This window comes from Thamnophis elegans, chromosome 2 (genome assembly GCF_009769535.1).
Source record: "Thamnophis elegans isolate rThaEle1 chromosome 2, rThaEle1.pri, whole genome shotgun sequence".
NCBI lineage: Eukaryota > Metazoa > Chordata > Lepidosauria > Squamata > Colubridae > Thamnophis > Thamnophis elegans.
This window is the reverse complement of record NC_045542.1, coordinates 160274953-160289862: the sequence shown is the minus strand read 5'-3', so window position 1 is coordinate 160289862 and position 14910 is coordinate 160274953. Positions and strand designations below refer to the sequence as shown.

Sequence of the window (14910 nt, the reverse complement as noted above, 5' to 3'; positions counted from 1 at the left end):
ATCGCTCAGGTGGGGTCATTAAGGTCACGATGATGACCTCACCTGCGCAAATGAAGCCCCGCCCACTTTTCCTGTGTGTCAGCACCTCTTCATTGGGTAATTAGGAAAGAAGACCACAAGACTCCATAGGTAGAAATCAAGTGTACTTTTACTAATTATAAATGATTAAAGGCGTAGCAAAGCGAAGACTGATTATTTAGGTGCGAAAGCGATTGATATATAGAATAACACATTCCCCACCCCTTGGCATCCCAGTTACAGTACAATCATAATTCTCCTAAGTGTCAGGTGTGAGATAACTTCAAAAGGCATCACTAAGATGGAATGTCGGTGCCGTTAGTTCTGGCGGGAACCTCCTCCGCATGCGTAGTCTGACAGGCAGCAGAGCTCCAGAATCTTCCTCCAGCACAATTAGTAAACCCCTCCCAAATACCATGCCCTCCCTCCCCGTTTCATGGCAGCCGAAGCAGCAGCAAAGCAGAGGCTGACACTGTGCTTTATTTGCAGAAATCAATAAACTACCACTGTGTTGCAAGAGGAGAAATAAAATGAGGAGAACACTCTCTAGTAGCCTATATAGCCTATATAGCCTATCTAGAACCTATGACACGCGTGCCACAGATGGCACGTGGTACCATTTGTCAGGGCACGGGAGGCGTTGCCCTGTCAGCTGACTTCAGCCTTCTTTTCAGCCCATTTTTCACCCTCCCCAAGCTCCAGAGGCTTTATAGGAGCCTGGGGAGGGCGAAAACAGCCTCCCCGCCCCCCGGAGGCCCCCCGGAGGCCCCCCGGAGGCCCTCCGGAGGCTTCAGGAACTTCCCTGAAGCTTCTGGAGCGCAAAAAAACAGCCCTACGGGCAAACCGGAAGTTCAAGAACGGATTTCTGGTTTGCTCTTCCAGTTTGCTTGTAAGATCATTTTTCGCCTTCCGGGGCCTTCAGGGAAGCCACCTGAAGGTCCCTGAAGTCTCTGGAGGGCTAAAACCGGCCCTACGAGCCAACCGGAAGTTCATTCCTGAATTTCCGGTTGGCCGTAGGGCCGGTTTTTTGCACTCTGGAGGCTTCAGGGAAGCTCCTGAAGCCTCCGGATGGCCTCCGGGGTGTGTGTGTGTGGGAGGCTGTTTTCGCCCTCCCCAGGCTCCTATAAAGCCTCTGGAGCCTGGAGATGGCAAAAAAAGCATCCCAAAAACGGGTGGGGAGTGCTGGTCATGCACACATACACGCTGGGGTTGTGCGCATTGCATTATGGGTGCGACACACCCGCGCACGACCCCGCTGCACTCCCCTCAGTTTTGGTTCACCATCACTGCTATATAGGAATAACAATTAATCCTTTGGTTTATATACTGCTTCATAGTGCATTAATACCCCTCTCTAAGTGGTTTATATAGAGTCAGCAGATTGTCCCCAACAATCTGGGTCCTCATTTTACTCACTTCGGAAAGATGGAAGGCTGAGTCAACCTTAAGCCGATCAGGATCGAACTGCTGGCAGTTGGCAGAATTAGACTGCAATGCCGCATTCTAACTACTGTGCCACCACAGCTCTTATATATAAGCAGCAATTAGATTCCTGTCCTGGAGTTTCCCAACCCATGGCAATTTTAATACGCATGGACTCTAACTCCCAGAATTCCCCAAGCCAGCATGGAGGAATTCGGAGGGTTGAAAACTACGCATGTTAAAGTTGCCACATTGTTCTTGTCGCTTCTTATTTAGCCTTTAGATCGGCGTCTCTGTTTGCCTTGCGCCCTAAGGGGCAGGGAAGGCAACCAATTTAGTGCAGGATTAAAATGAAAGCATGCAAATTTCTTTAAAGCGCTTGAGGGCAGGACAAGAAGTGACAGAGGGAAGCTGATCAAAGAGAGATCTGACCTCCTGACCTTCCAATATTTGAGAGGCTGCCACAAAGCAGAGGAGGTCCAACACTGGAGGCTTTTAAAAAGACATTGGCAACCATTTGTCTAAAATGGTATAGGGAGGGCTTCCTGCCTGAGTGGGTGTTGTACTAGAAGACCTCCAAGGTCCCTTCCAACTCTGTTATTCTCTTCTCTTCTCTTCTCTTCTCTTCTCTTCTCTTCTCTTCTCTTCTCTTCTCTTCTCTTCTCTTGAATGGGTGTTGTACTAGAAGTCCTCCAAGGTCTCTTCTCTTCTCTTCGCTTCTCTTCGCTTCTCTTCGCTTCTCTTCGCTTCTCTTCACTTCTCTTCTCTTCCCTTCCCTTTTCTTCCCTTCAGTGGGTATTGAACTAGAAGACTCCAAGATCTCTTTTCTCTTCTCTTCTCTTCCCTTCTCTTGAGTGGATGTTGTACTAGAAGTCCTCCAAGATCTCTTCTCTTCCCTTCCTTTCTCTTCTGTTCCCTTCCCTTCTCTTTCGTTCCCTTCCCTTCTGTTCCCTTCCCTTCCCTTCCCTTCAGTGGATGTTGAACTAGAAGACCTCCAAGATCTCTTCTCTTCTCTTCCATTCTCTTCAGTGGGTGTTGTATTAGAAGTCCTCCAAGATCTCTTCTCTTCCCTTCCATTCTCTTCAGTGGGTGTTGTATTAGAAGTCCTCCAAGATCTCATCTCTTCTTTTCCCTTCCCTTCCCTTCCCTTCCCTTCCCTTCCCTTCCCTTCCCTTCCCTTCTCTTCTCTCCTCTCCTCTCCTCTCCTCTCCCCTCCCCTCCCCTCCCCTCTCCCCTTCCCTTCCCTTCTCTTCAGTGGATGTTGTATTAGAAGACTTCCAAGATCTCTCTTCCCTTCCCTTCCCTTCCCTTCCCTTCCCTTCCCTTCCCTTCCCTTCCCTTCCCTTCCCTTCCCTTCCCTTCCCTTCTCTTCTCTTCTCTCTTCCCTTCCCTTCCCTTCTCTTCTCTTCTCTTCAGTGGTTGTTGTACTAGAAGACCTACAAGGTCCCTCTTCTCTTCTCTTCCTCTTCTCGCACTGGGTTGGCCTAGGAGGCCACCAAGACCCCTTCCAGCTCTGCTATTCTATACTCTGCTAGCTAAATTACCAGAGAAATCCTCCTAAGAATCCCATCAGTTCCCTTGTTAATCGCAATAGGTGGGAAGGGACTCTTGTTTTCATATTCCATTTGAGATTCTAAACTATATTGAGGGAGAAACACCTTTGACAGATGGATTCTATAGAAATTCTATAGGAAAACGAGTGGCTGAATCCACCTAAAACTGACCTCTTTCTGTAAGCTGCTCTTAGGGGACTTTTCATTTTTGAAAGAGATATCACTCATTAACTTGGGGAAACTATGCTCAAATGCCAGCTTGGGGGCAACTATGGCCTCTTCGCGACCTGTGGACTTCAATTCCCAAAATTCCTGAGCCAGCCATGCTCAGTCCACAGGATTTTTAAAGGGATCCTAGTTTCCCACCCCTGCTCAAAGTTCATCTTTGTTTTATTGCAATCATCAAGCCACCAAAGCCTTGAACCGCTTGCAACAGACTCCCCAAATTGGATTTTGTCCAAGGGCATTGCAGTTCCATTTTCCTGGACTCCAATCTGCTCAGGGTGGATTCTTTAAAGGGAGAATGAAATTTGGAGAAGATTCGCTTGTGCCAGAGGTGGGGGAACGATGACCCCTTTATGACTGTGGACTTCAACTCCCAGAATTCCCGAGACAGCATGGGAAACCATGGCTCCTTTATGACTTGTGGACTTCAACTCCCAGAATTCCTGAGGCAGCATGGGAAAAAATGGCTCCTTTATGACTTGTGGACTTCAACTCCCAGAATTCCTGAGATAGCATGGCTGTTTCAGGAATTCTGGGAGTTGAGGTCTACAAGTCTCAAAAGGGCCATCGTTCCTCACCCCTAGCTTATGCATTCTGATGAACCAAAGGGCTCTAGGATTCTGAAGGAGACAATCTCTTTTTCTTTTGTTCAGTCATGTCCGATTCTTGGACTGTACAAATCTGGCAGTTTTCTTGGCAAGGCTTTTCAGAAATGGTTTGCCATTGCCTTCTTCCAGGGCTGACTAGAATTCAGAGTCTCTCCATTTCTAGTCTCATATTTTAAACACTACTTCACTGGCTCACTTTTTATCTCCTAGAAGTAATATTTGATTTAGAACAATTCATTTAGTGACCATTCAAAAAGTGGGTCGCTGCCGGTTTTATGACCATTTTGCAATATCCGTGCAATGCGCACTGTTCAATGTAAATTGTTCTTCGGGCACGCGCAGAACAATTTACAGTTCAACTGTGCACACACAGTCGCTAAAAAACAAAATGGCAGCCAGCCCAGTGGCAGTTCAGGGGTATGACAGGCTTGGGTCGCTGCCGGTTCTGTGACCCAGGCCTGAATTCCACTACCAGTTCAGCCGAACTGGGCTGAACTGGGAGCAACCCACCTCTGGACTTATGACTGTGTTTTATACGTATGACCGTTTGAGGGAGATAGGCAGTTTCGAAATATGAAATATAAATAAATAAAGTATCCATCCATACATACGCATGGATAAGTTGACCCACAAATGTTATCAAATACAGGCAGTCCTCGGCTTACAACAGTTCATTTAGTGGCTGTTTGAAGTTACAACGGCGCTGGAAAAAGTCACATGATTGTTTTTCATACTTACAACCGTTGCGGCATTCCCTTGGTCGCTTGATCCAAACTCAGACACCTGGCAACCCTCATATTTGCGACGGTTGCAGTGTCCCTGGGTCATGTGATCCCTTTTTTTTGTGACCTCCTGAGACGCAAAGTCAATGGGGGAAGACAGATTCACTTAATAACCGTGTCACTGACAACTTCCGCAGTGATTCACTGTGGCAAGAAAGGTCATCAAATGGAGCAAAGCGAAAATTGATCCAATTGGAAAAAAAAATATGCAGACTGAATCGGTTCTGTGAGTTGACATGAAATTACAATCAATGCTCCCACTTCATTTTCTAATGCAGTCATATAAAAACCCAAATACTGCATACCTCTAGACGTATATAGTAGAAGAAGGTGCGTATGCTAAATATGTCTGCATTCATAAAAATAAGGGAGGGGAATAGAAGAATAAAATAGAATAGAATCAACAGAGTTGGAAGGGACCTTGGAGGTCTTCTAGTCCAACCCCCTGCCTAGGCAGGAAATCCTATACCGTTTCAGACAGATGCCTATCCAACATCTTCTTAAAGACTTCCAGTGTTGGAGCATTCACAACTTCTGGAGGCAAGCTGTTCCACTGATCGATTGTTTTAACCGTCAGGAAATTTCTCCTTAGTTCTAGGTTGCTTCTCTCCTTGATTAGTTTCCACCCATTGCTTCTTGTCCTGCTCTCATGTGCTTTGGAGAGTAGCTTGACTCCCTCTTCTTTGTGGCAGCCCCTCAAATATTGGAACACAGCTATCATGTCACTCCTGGTCCTTCTTTTCATACCCAATTCCAGCAACCTTTCTTCATATGTTTTAGCCTCCTGTCCACTAATCACCTTCGTTGCTCTTCTCTGCGCTCTTTCTAGCCGAGTGTCAAACATCTTTTTTTTTCATTGTGGGATGTAATAGGTTTGTCAGACGTCCCATTCAGAGACTTGAATTTGAATTTGAAAATGAGAAAGGCTGCGGAAAGAAGTTGAAACGTATTTTAAGATTGTAGATACTCAGCCAAGCCAAACTATTGGTGTGTCACAAGCAAAAGTTGTGCGTTGGCTCACAGAAATGAGATTTTAGGCTAGTCACAAAAAATTTTAGTCAGCATTTCATTGACGAAATTGTTTGAAGTGATTTCTGCAATATTTGATCCGCTGCTGTCTGCTGTATCAGGCGGGCTCTATTTTAACTGACGGCTGGTATCTCAGATAACGTATCTATGGCTATCTTGAGCAAAGAGATTTTAGGATTCTGAGAACAAACAGAAAAGAAAAATGGCATTAAATATTAACCATAGAGGTCACATTGAACAGAGTCACTTGGTGGTAAATTCTCTGTCACTAAGTCTTGGACATAGATGGCCAAAAGGCCAAATTTAACACTTGGGGGGCATAGATGACCAGCTGTCTGCAAGGAGTATCAATCTTTCCATTCCCCACTATCCTGTCAGAGTTGAAGAAGCTTCTTGGATGAGAAGCGAAACATCTTCAGAAAGAAAAAAAAAAACCCAAGGAAGTCCAGTTGCTTCCTGAAGAAGCACCTCTGGAACGATCACTGTCACGTTCTGCCATCAGCTATCCATGACTGTGAGGTGCACTAATTGGGGACGATGGGGTTTTGTAGTCCAGAATATTGAAAGGGACAATCAGAGAGGGAAAATCTGATTTACCTTACTTGTTCTGGGGTCAGCTGTTCCTGCCATCAGTTTTGAAACAAGAGGAGTATTCTACTTTAAGTGAATGCAACAATATACAGAGCTAACAATGCAATTATATTCAGAAGGAGAGCCATAGAAATTGAAGGGATCTTGGAAGTCATCGGATCCAGTCCTTTGCTAGGGCAATGTTTTTGAGTTTGACCAAGCTTCACTCCAAGGCAATGGGTCCTTTAAGGCTTGATTAACGGAATAACAGAATTGGGGCCTTGGAGGTCTTCTAGTCCAACCCCCTGCTCAAGCAGGAAACCCTATACCATTTCAAATAAATGTCTAGTTTAAGAGAAAGAAGGACTAGGGGAGACCTGATAGCTGTGTTCCAATATCTCAGGGGCTTCCACAAAGAAGAGGGAGTCAAACTATTTTCCAAGGCGCCTGAGGGTAGAACAAGAAGCAATGGGTGGAAACTAATCAAGGAGAGAAGCAACTTAGAACTGAGGAGAAATTTCCTGACAGTTAGAACAATTAATCAGTGGAACAACTTGCCTCCAAAAATTGTGAATGCCCCAACACTGGAAGTCTTTAAGAAGATGTTGGATAACCATTTGTCTGAAACGGTATAGAGTTTCCTGCCTAGACAGGGGGTTGGACTAGAAGACCTCCAAGGTCCCTTCCAACTCTGCTATTGTATTGTATTGTATTGTATGGTAATTTTGGCCACTACTGTAGGTTGGTTCTCTCCTTGATTAGTTTCCATCCGTTGCTTCTTGTCCTGCCCTCAGGTCCTTTTTGTAGAATAGATTGACTCCCTCTTCTTTATGTCAGCCCCTCAAATATTGGAACACGGCTATCATGTGACCCCTGTTCCTTCTTTTCATTAAACTAACTTTGAATAAAACTTTGATTAACTTTGAACAAATGGGCAAAATGTCCTGCAGAAAGCAGAGCACCTGGAAAGGGTTAGAGGTTTTGGATTGTTTGAAATTAACAACAGCAAAACTGCTTCCTTGTGTTTTGTGTCCCTGCCTCCTCTTCCTCGGGACTCGCAGGACCCCAAGAGAAACCGGTTGTTCCAATGGAAAGATGTGGAACTGAAGGGGGGTCTGGTCCAGCTGGAATTCCCCCTGTCTTCCGAGCCCGCCTTAGGCAGCTACAAAGTGGTGGTTCTGAAGGATGATGAAAGTAACATTCAACATGCCTTCACGGTGGACGAATATGGTAAGAGGAAGTCACTGTCTCGGTGCCTGCTTGCCCACCCCCAAATGAGATGGAAGGGTGGTTGTTAGGTTGTATCTTTCACTGCACTGATTTTTGGGGAAAGACATTATTGTAAATGATGGACAGGTTAGGAGGGAGAAACTGAGCTGTTTACTTAGTTCAGGGGTCTCCAAACTTGGTAACTTTAGATTTGTGGACTTTAATGCTCAGAATTCCCCAGCCAGGCTCCCTCCCTCCCTTCCCAAAACTCATTGCTGAAACTAATTCCTTCCTTCTTTCCCTTCTTCCCTTCTTCCCTCTCTCCCTCCTTCCTTCCTTCCCAAAACTCATTGCTGAAATTAATTCCTTCCTTCTTTCCCTTCTTCCCTCCCTCCCTCCTTCCTTCCTTCCCAAAACTCATTGCTGAAACTAATTCCTCCCTCCCTCCCTCCCAAACCTCATTGCTGAAACTAATTCCTTCCTCCCTTCCTCCCTCCCTTCCTCCCTCCCTCCCTTCCTTCCCAAAACTCATTGCTGAAACTAATTTCTCCCTCCCTCCCCTCCCAAAACTCATTGCTGAAACTTCCTTCTATCCTTCCTTCCTTCCTTCCTTCCTCCCTCCCTCCCTCCCTCCCTCCCTCCCTCCCTCCCTCCCTCCCTCCCTCCCTCCCCTCCCAAACCTCATTGCTGAAACTCCTTCCATCCATCCTTCCTTCCCAAAACTCATTGCTGAAACTAATTCCTTCCTTCCTTCCTTCTTTCCTCCCTCCCTCCCTCCCTCCCCTCCCAAACCCCATTGCTGAAACTCCTTCCATCCTTCCTTCCAAAGCTCGTTGTTGAAACTCCTCCCTCCCTCCCTCCCTCCCTCCCTTCTTTTCTTTAGCTGCCCATCTCAATCAATGACTCTGTACAACTTATAACCCCAAAATTAAGCTGCACCTTTGCTCCACGGCTATGGGAAGGAGGGCACAATGAACCAGAGTGTATTCCGGTCCTCCCCCCCCCCAACCTCTTTTCTTCCTTTTTAAAAATTCTGACTTTATCTTGGTCCTCCATTCTTCCTTTTAGTGTTGCCCAAGTTTGAAGTTACCGTCAAGTCCACTCCAATCATAACAATTCTGGACAACAAAATGGAAGTTACTGCCTGCGGCAAGTAAGTGGCAACGATCTGGCTTTCTTTTTTCCTTATTCAAAGCTAGGATTTTTTCCCTCCCTGACAGACATTCTCCAGTTTGGCCATTTCCTGGCCTCTGTCTCCTTCTGTGTCATGTGACCACGTATTATGATGTTCATTTGGTAGAAACTAGTATTTGTTTCTGGCTTCCAGCAAAAAAAAAAGGCCATTGAAGACAATAGATTCATTTAATGACCACCATAAAAAAAGACAGAAAATCCCAGCCTCAGTTGTGGTCGTAAATGAAGGACTACAAGTCATAACATTTTATGGGTATAGTTTTAGTTTCTAAAAATGCCACTGATGTTTTCATTTTCCTACCGTATTTCCCCGAAAATATGACAGGCCTGGAAAATAAGGCCAGGCCATATTTTCGGGTGGGGAAAAATATAAGCCCTCCCTTGAAAATAAGCCCCTTGGACAACCCCACCCTCCAGCCAGGAAGAGCGCCACTCACCAACCTAGTGGTATCCCGAAGGAGGCAAGCCGCGGGAGCCGGGAGGCCCCCAAAGGCACTCGTGTTGCTTGGTGCTTTGGGATACCGCTAAGTCAGTGAGTGGCACTCTGCCTGGCTGGAAAGGGAGGTTGCTGGGCGGCTGCTCGTGAGCGTGGTCACCTTATGGCTGCTGTGTTCGCCCCTGAGGCTCTTCGGGAGCCTGCTTGCAAGAGAGAGGCCGCCCGGCAACTCCAAAACAAGAAGCCCTCCCCTGATAATAAGGCCCAAGCCATATTTTGGGGGTCAAAAGAAAATAAGACCCTGTCTTATTTTCGGGGAAACACGGATACATATTTTTTTTACAAATTTTAGTAACATAGCTGTTCTGACCCCGCCCCCCTCTTCCCACACCAACACACTCTGAGTCAAAGATACTTTCCGGAATTTATTAACAGACAGACAGGTCCTTGGCAGCAAGCCGGCACAGATAAGTCTTGGCAGCAATCCAGCCTGCCAAGCTCACAATTCTATTCTCCAACATTAGTTCCTGCGTTGATGTCTGCAAGAGGGGCATGTGCACAAGCAGTCTTTTTATAGTTTGGAGAGAAGCCTAATGACCACCAGCTGAGTGCAATTATCTCCTGTACTTGCGCAACTGTTCCTGATGCCTATTAGCTCTTCGGTGCCGGGCATCCAGGAACAACTCACTGCTCACTCACCCTTGTCTCCTCCCCACTGGTCCAAGGCTCAGGCGCCTCCTTGTGGCCAACCAGCTTCTCTGCGCCCTGCTCGGAGTCGGAACCCTGTCCAGGGTCCTCCACATCCTCCAGCCGACTCATAGGGCCCCTCGCTGTCAGAGTCTGGTGGCAGCTCCAACGGCTCCTGCTGGGTCATAACACATAGCTATGTTTTGAGATGCATTTTATCATATCTTCTGTTATACAGGCAGTCCTCAACTTACAAGAGTTTGTTGAGTGACCATTCAAAGTTACCACGGAACTGAAAAAAAGGGACTTAAATGTAGGACCATTTTTCACAGCCTTTGCGCCATCCTCAGAGTCAGGCGATCAAAATTCAGACACTTGACAATCGGTTCACATTTACGATGGTTGCAGTGTCCCAGGGTCATATGATTGATCCCCCTTTACAACCTTCTGACTAGCAAATTCAATAGGGAAGTCAGGTTCTCTTAACAACTGTGTGGATACCTTAATACCTGCAGTGATTCACTCAACAACTGAGCGAGGAAGATCGTAAAATGGGGAAGATTGTAAAATGGGGCCAAACTCACTTAACAAATGTCTCACTCAACAACAGAGGTCATAAGTTGAGGACTACCTGTACTACGGTAGTAGTAATTTGTTCTCCTTTTGCCCCACCCTTTTGCTCCTTAGCTGCATCATCTTCTAATGTTCTGGCTGTTTCTGGTCACAGGTACACCTATGGGAAGCCAGTTCCTGGTAAAGTCAGCATCAGGGTTTGCCGGAGATATTCCTACTTCAGAAGCTCGTGTTATGGTGAAGAGTCCAAAGCCATCTGTGAGGAATTCAGTGGAGAGGTGAGTCCCAAAAATTGAAGCAGAGACTCCGTGACAGTGATGCTATTCCAGCCGGTTCTATCTGGTTCGAGTGAACCGGTAGCAGTAGAGGCAGGAGGGTCCGCCCGTCCGCTCAGACGGCATCATGTCCTGTTTTTGACGCTCTGTGCATGCGCGGAAGGTCCTACACATGCACGGAGGTGGAGGGTGCGCTGACATTTGCGAACCGGTAGCGAAGGTAAATTTGATTTCACCCCTGCCTCAGTGACCAGGGCTTGTGAAGATTCCTCAACCGCCGGAGTCCACATGGAGTCAAACACAATCGGGGAGAAAATTTGTCTACAGCAGTGGTTCCCAACATGGGACCCATGCTCCACAGAGGGGGCAATTTGATTTTTAATGGGAGCAATTTGAACCTTGCTTAAACCAAGTTAACAGCCTTTTAGGCTTCCTCTGTGTCAGGAGAGTTCACTTTTTGAGTAAAATAAGAATTACCGTATTTTTCGGACTATAAGATGCACCGGTGTATAAGATGCACCAGGATTTCGAAGAGGTAAGTAAGAAAAAAAAAGTTTTTGCCTTCCCTCAGCCCCCAGAAGCACTCTGCATGCTTTGGCAGGGCCCCCGTTTTTGCCTTGCCCCAGCCCTGCTGAAGCCTGCAGAGTGTTGCTGGGGGCTGAGGGAAGGCAAAAAGGCCTCTATTTTTGTGAAAACTCACTTAAAAATGACCCGTTTTTGCCTCTCTGGTCCCTGCTCAGAGTCTAAACCCTGTCCAGGGTCCTCCACATCTTCCAGAGCCGACTCATAGGGTCCCTCGCTATCGGAGTCCATCGGCAGCTGCAACGGCTCCTGCTGGGCCACAACAGAAACCCTATATCATTTCAGACAAATGGCAGTCCAATCTCTTCTTAAAATCTTCCAGTGTTGGGGCTTCTGGAAGCAAATTGTTCCACTGGTTAATTGTTCTAAGTGTCAGGAAATTTCTCCTTGTTTCTAGGTTGCTTCTCTCCTTGATCAGTTTCCATCCATTGCTTCTTATCCTGCCTTCAGGTGCTTCAGCAGGGGAATGGACTAGAAGACCTCCAAGGTCCCTTCTTGCTCTATTCTCATTCTGATTCTAAAAAAAGAAAAGAAAAGAATGTGGCCATATACCCCCGTTCGCCTGGATGGTCAAAACGGCTTCTTCACTATAGTGAAATTGACCCCCAAAGTTCTCCGTTGTTCTCCAGCAGCCTTTTAGTAAATCATCATGGGCCAAGTTGCAGACCACACATGGTCCCTGCAGGAGACAGTATGAGAACAGATTTAACAGATTAACAGAGTTGGAAGGGAGCTTATAGGTCATCTAGTCCAACCCCCCAACCCCCAATCCCCCCACTCAAGCAGGAGACCCCACACCATTTCTGACAAATGGCAATCCAATCTTGAAAATCTCAAGTGATGAAACTCCCACAACTTCCGAAGGCAACTTCTGTTCCATTAGTTGATTGTTCTCATGGTCAGAAAGTTCCTCCTTGTTTCCAGGTTGAATCTCTCCTTGTTCAGTTTCCAACCATTATTCCTTATCTGATCTTCAGGTGTTTTGGAAAATAGATTGATTCCCCTCCTCTCTGTGGCAGCCCCTCAAATACTGGAGCTCTGCTACCATGTCTCCCCTGGTCCTTCTCTTCACTAGACTAACCAGGCCCAATTCCTGCAACCGTTCTTCATATGTTTTAGCCTCCAGTCCCCTCATCATCCCGGTTGCTCTTCTCTGCACTCTTTCTAGAGTCTCCACATCTTTATTATAGTGTAGTGACCAAAACTGGATACAGTACTCTTGGTGTGGACTTACTAGGTGTGGACTTAATAGCAGAGGTGGGTTCCTCCCGGTTCAGCTGAATAGATAGTAAAGTTGGCACCCTGGGTCGCCGGAACCGGCAGCGACCAGGCCTGCCATGCCCCCCAACTGGTTCTCTTGGCGGTGCCATAGGCGTCGCCATCTTATTTTTGGCTTCTGCACATGCACATTTTTTTAGTACTGTGCATGTGCGTCTAGCATGCATCAAGTGCGCACGCAGGGCGCATCGCTGACCGAACCGGCAGTAGCAGCAGCCGGAACCCACCCCTGCTTTATAGAGTGGTATTAGCGCATCACTTGATCTTGATTGCATTCCTCTATTAATGCAATTTAGGATGAGAAGGTTTAGGAAAATTCTTGGGGAATCCAGGAAGAATAAAGAGAATTAGCCACGGCAACTTGCTGCTCTCTGATTTCCCATGCAGGCGGATGTTCATGGCTGCTTCTCTCATGTGTTGGATCTGAAAATATTCCAGTTGAAGAGGAATGGGTTTCAGATGGAGATCCGTGCGGACGGTGTAATCACAGAAGAGGGGACAGGTAAGTTATGTGAGACAAGTGAAGGATAGCATTGGTTGGAGGTAGCGTAGTCTGCTTTATATAGTGAGGCCTGCGGTTCACCAACAAAAGGGCGACTGACAAAACTGCGCCCGACTAAACCGCGGTGACAAAACCGCGAGTTCTAAACCGCGCCGACGAATGAGCGTTGAATTGCACCAACAACAGCACGGTGACCTAACCCTAACCCTAAACCTAACCCTAAACCTAACCCTAACCCTAAACCTAACCCTTACCTTAACTTAAATCGCCCTTAAATCACCCTTCTGTCGACGCGCTTACCTTAACTTAAATCGCCCTTAAATTGCCCTTCTGTCGATGCTATGTTGCCAGTGCGCTGTTGTCAGTGCGTTGATGACATCGCGGTTTTGGCGACGCGGTTTTGTCGGGTCACGAGGCCTGCAGCTTCAATCTTCAGTTTTTCCTCTAAAACGCTGTTTTGTTTTGTTTTTACAAACTTGGTGATTTTAAAATGAGCAGGTTTCAACTCCCAGAATTCCCCAGCTGGTCACTCAAAAGCCACACATCTTAAAGTCACCAAGTTTGAAAGTCGCTTGCTGAGGATCGCCAGGGATTGGAAAGGATTTGGCCACAGAGCTTTTCTGGCCCAGAATTCAGGTCAAAATTTCTATTGCTGACAGTTGTTAAGTGAGTTCTGCCCCATTTCGTGATCTTCCTTGCCACCGTTGTTAAGTGAATCTGGCTTCCCATCAACTTTGCTGGTCAGAAGGTCGCAAAAGGGGATCACCTAACTGGGGGACACTGCAACCATCCTAAATATGAACCAGTTGCCAAGAACACAAATTTTGATCACCTGACCTTGGGGATGCCGCAATGGTTGTAAGTGTGAAAAAGGGTCATAAGTCACTTTTTCCTGTGCAATTGTAACTTCGAATAGTTACTAAACAAACATGGGCCACAGTGGCGCAGTGATTAGAGTGTGGTACTGCAGGCTACTTCTGCTGACTGCCGGCTGACTGCAATTGGGCAGTTCGAATCTCACCAGGCTCAAGGTTGACTCAGCCTTCCATCCTTCCGAGATTGGTAAAAGGAGGACCCAGATTGTTGGCGGGGGTGGGGTGGGGGCAATAGGCTGATTCTGCAAACCACTTAGAGAGGGCTGTAAAGCACAGCGAAGCGGTATATAAGACTAAAAGCTATTGCTAATGCTATTTATAAGTTGACGTCTACTGGATGTCAAATGGCTGGACTAAAGGATATAATTGTCTGAATGGTTAACAAGAAAACTTTGAATCTTTCTCTGAGCCCCAGAAATGAAACTGGCCCGATCAGCTGGCTGGGGAGTTTGGCTCCAGTGTGTGTGTGTGTGTGTGTGTGTGTGTGTGTGTGTGTGTAAAAAAGAGTGGCAAAGGGTGCTATTGTATTGTGTTGCTCCTAAGCTTTACATGTGTCGTTGATTCCTTTTTGGCAGAAGTTAAGCTGACGGGCTCCGGTACCACGCAGATAACTTCGACAATCAGCAAAGTTGTGTTTGAAAATGTGGACAATTACTACAAACCAGGACTTCCTTTCTCTGGGGAGGTAAGGCATTTCATTCAAACCGTGTATTGAATCGGTGGGTGAATATGACTGTACAACTGTCCTACTCTTTGGATGCAACCCACTCTTTTTTTTAAATTAACAAACATGTAAAATACAGACACACAAAACTTAGACATACATTACATTTACACAATACAATACGAACAGGAGCTTCCTGTTCTTTATAATAGCAATGTATCAATCGATACCGCTCACCTTATATTATTTCCCCTTCTATTGTATTTCATATGGATTTCACCATTCTTAACCCTCTTATTTTACTCACAACTATTATTTTTTGAGTCTTGTTATATTCCTTCATTGATTCTTGTTTCTTTCCCCCATCCACCTATACCATTTATCCCATATCTGGTAGAATTCTGATTCTTCTTTTCCCTGGATTTCTT

At 46.3% G+C, this 14910-nt stretch overlaps 1 protein-coding gene across 1 annotated transcript in view; it reads left to right on the top strand.

Annotated features, from left to right (window-relative positions):
• LOC116504521 (alpha-2-macroglobulin-like) overlaps positions 1 to 14910 on the top strand; it is a 79635-nt gene that overhangs the window by 13202 nt on the left and 51523 nt on the right. Inside the window, exons 6-10 of the mRNA XM_032211564.1 lie at positions 7269 to 7437; positions 8485 to 8569; positions 10461 to 10584; positions 12829 to 12943; positions 14394 to 14503. Coding sequence (XP_032067455.1) covers positions 7269 to 7437; positions 8485 to 8569; positions 10461 to 10584; positions 12829 to 12943; positions 14394 to 14503 — 603 coding nt within the window. The remainder of the gene's footprint in view (positions 1 to 7268; positions 7438 to 8484; positions 8570 to 10460; positions 10585 to 12828; positions 12944 to 14393; positions 14504 to 14910) is intronic.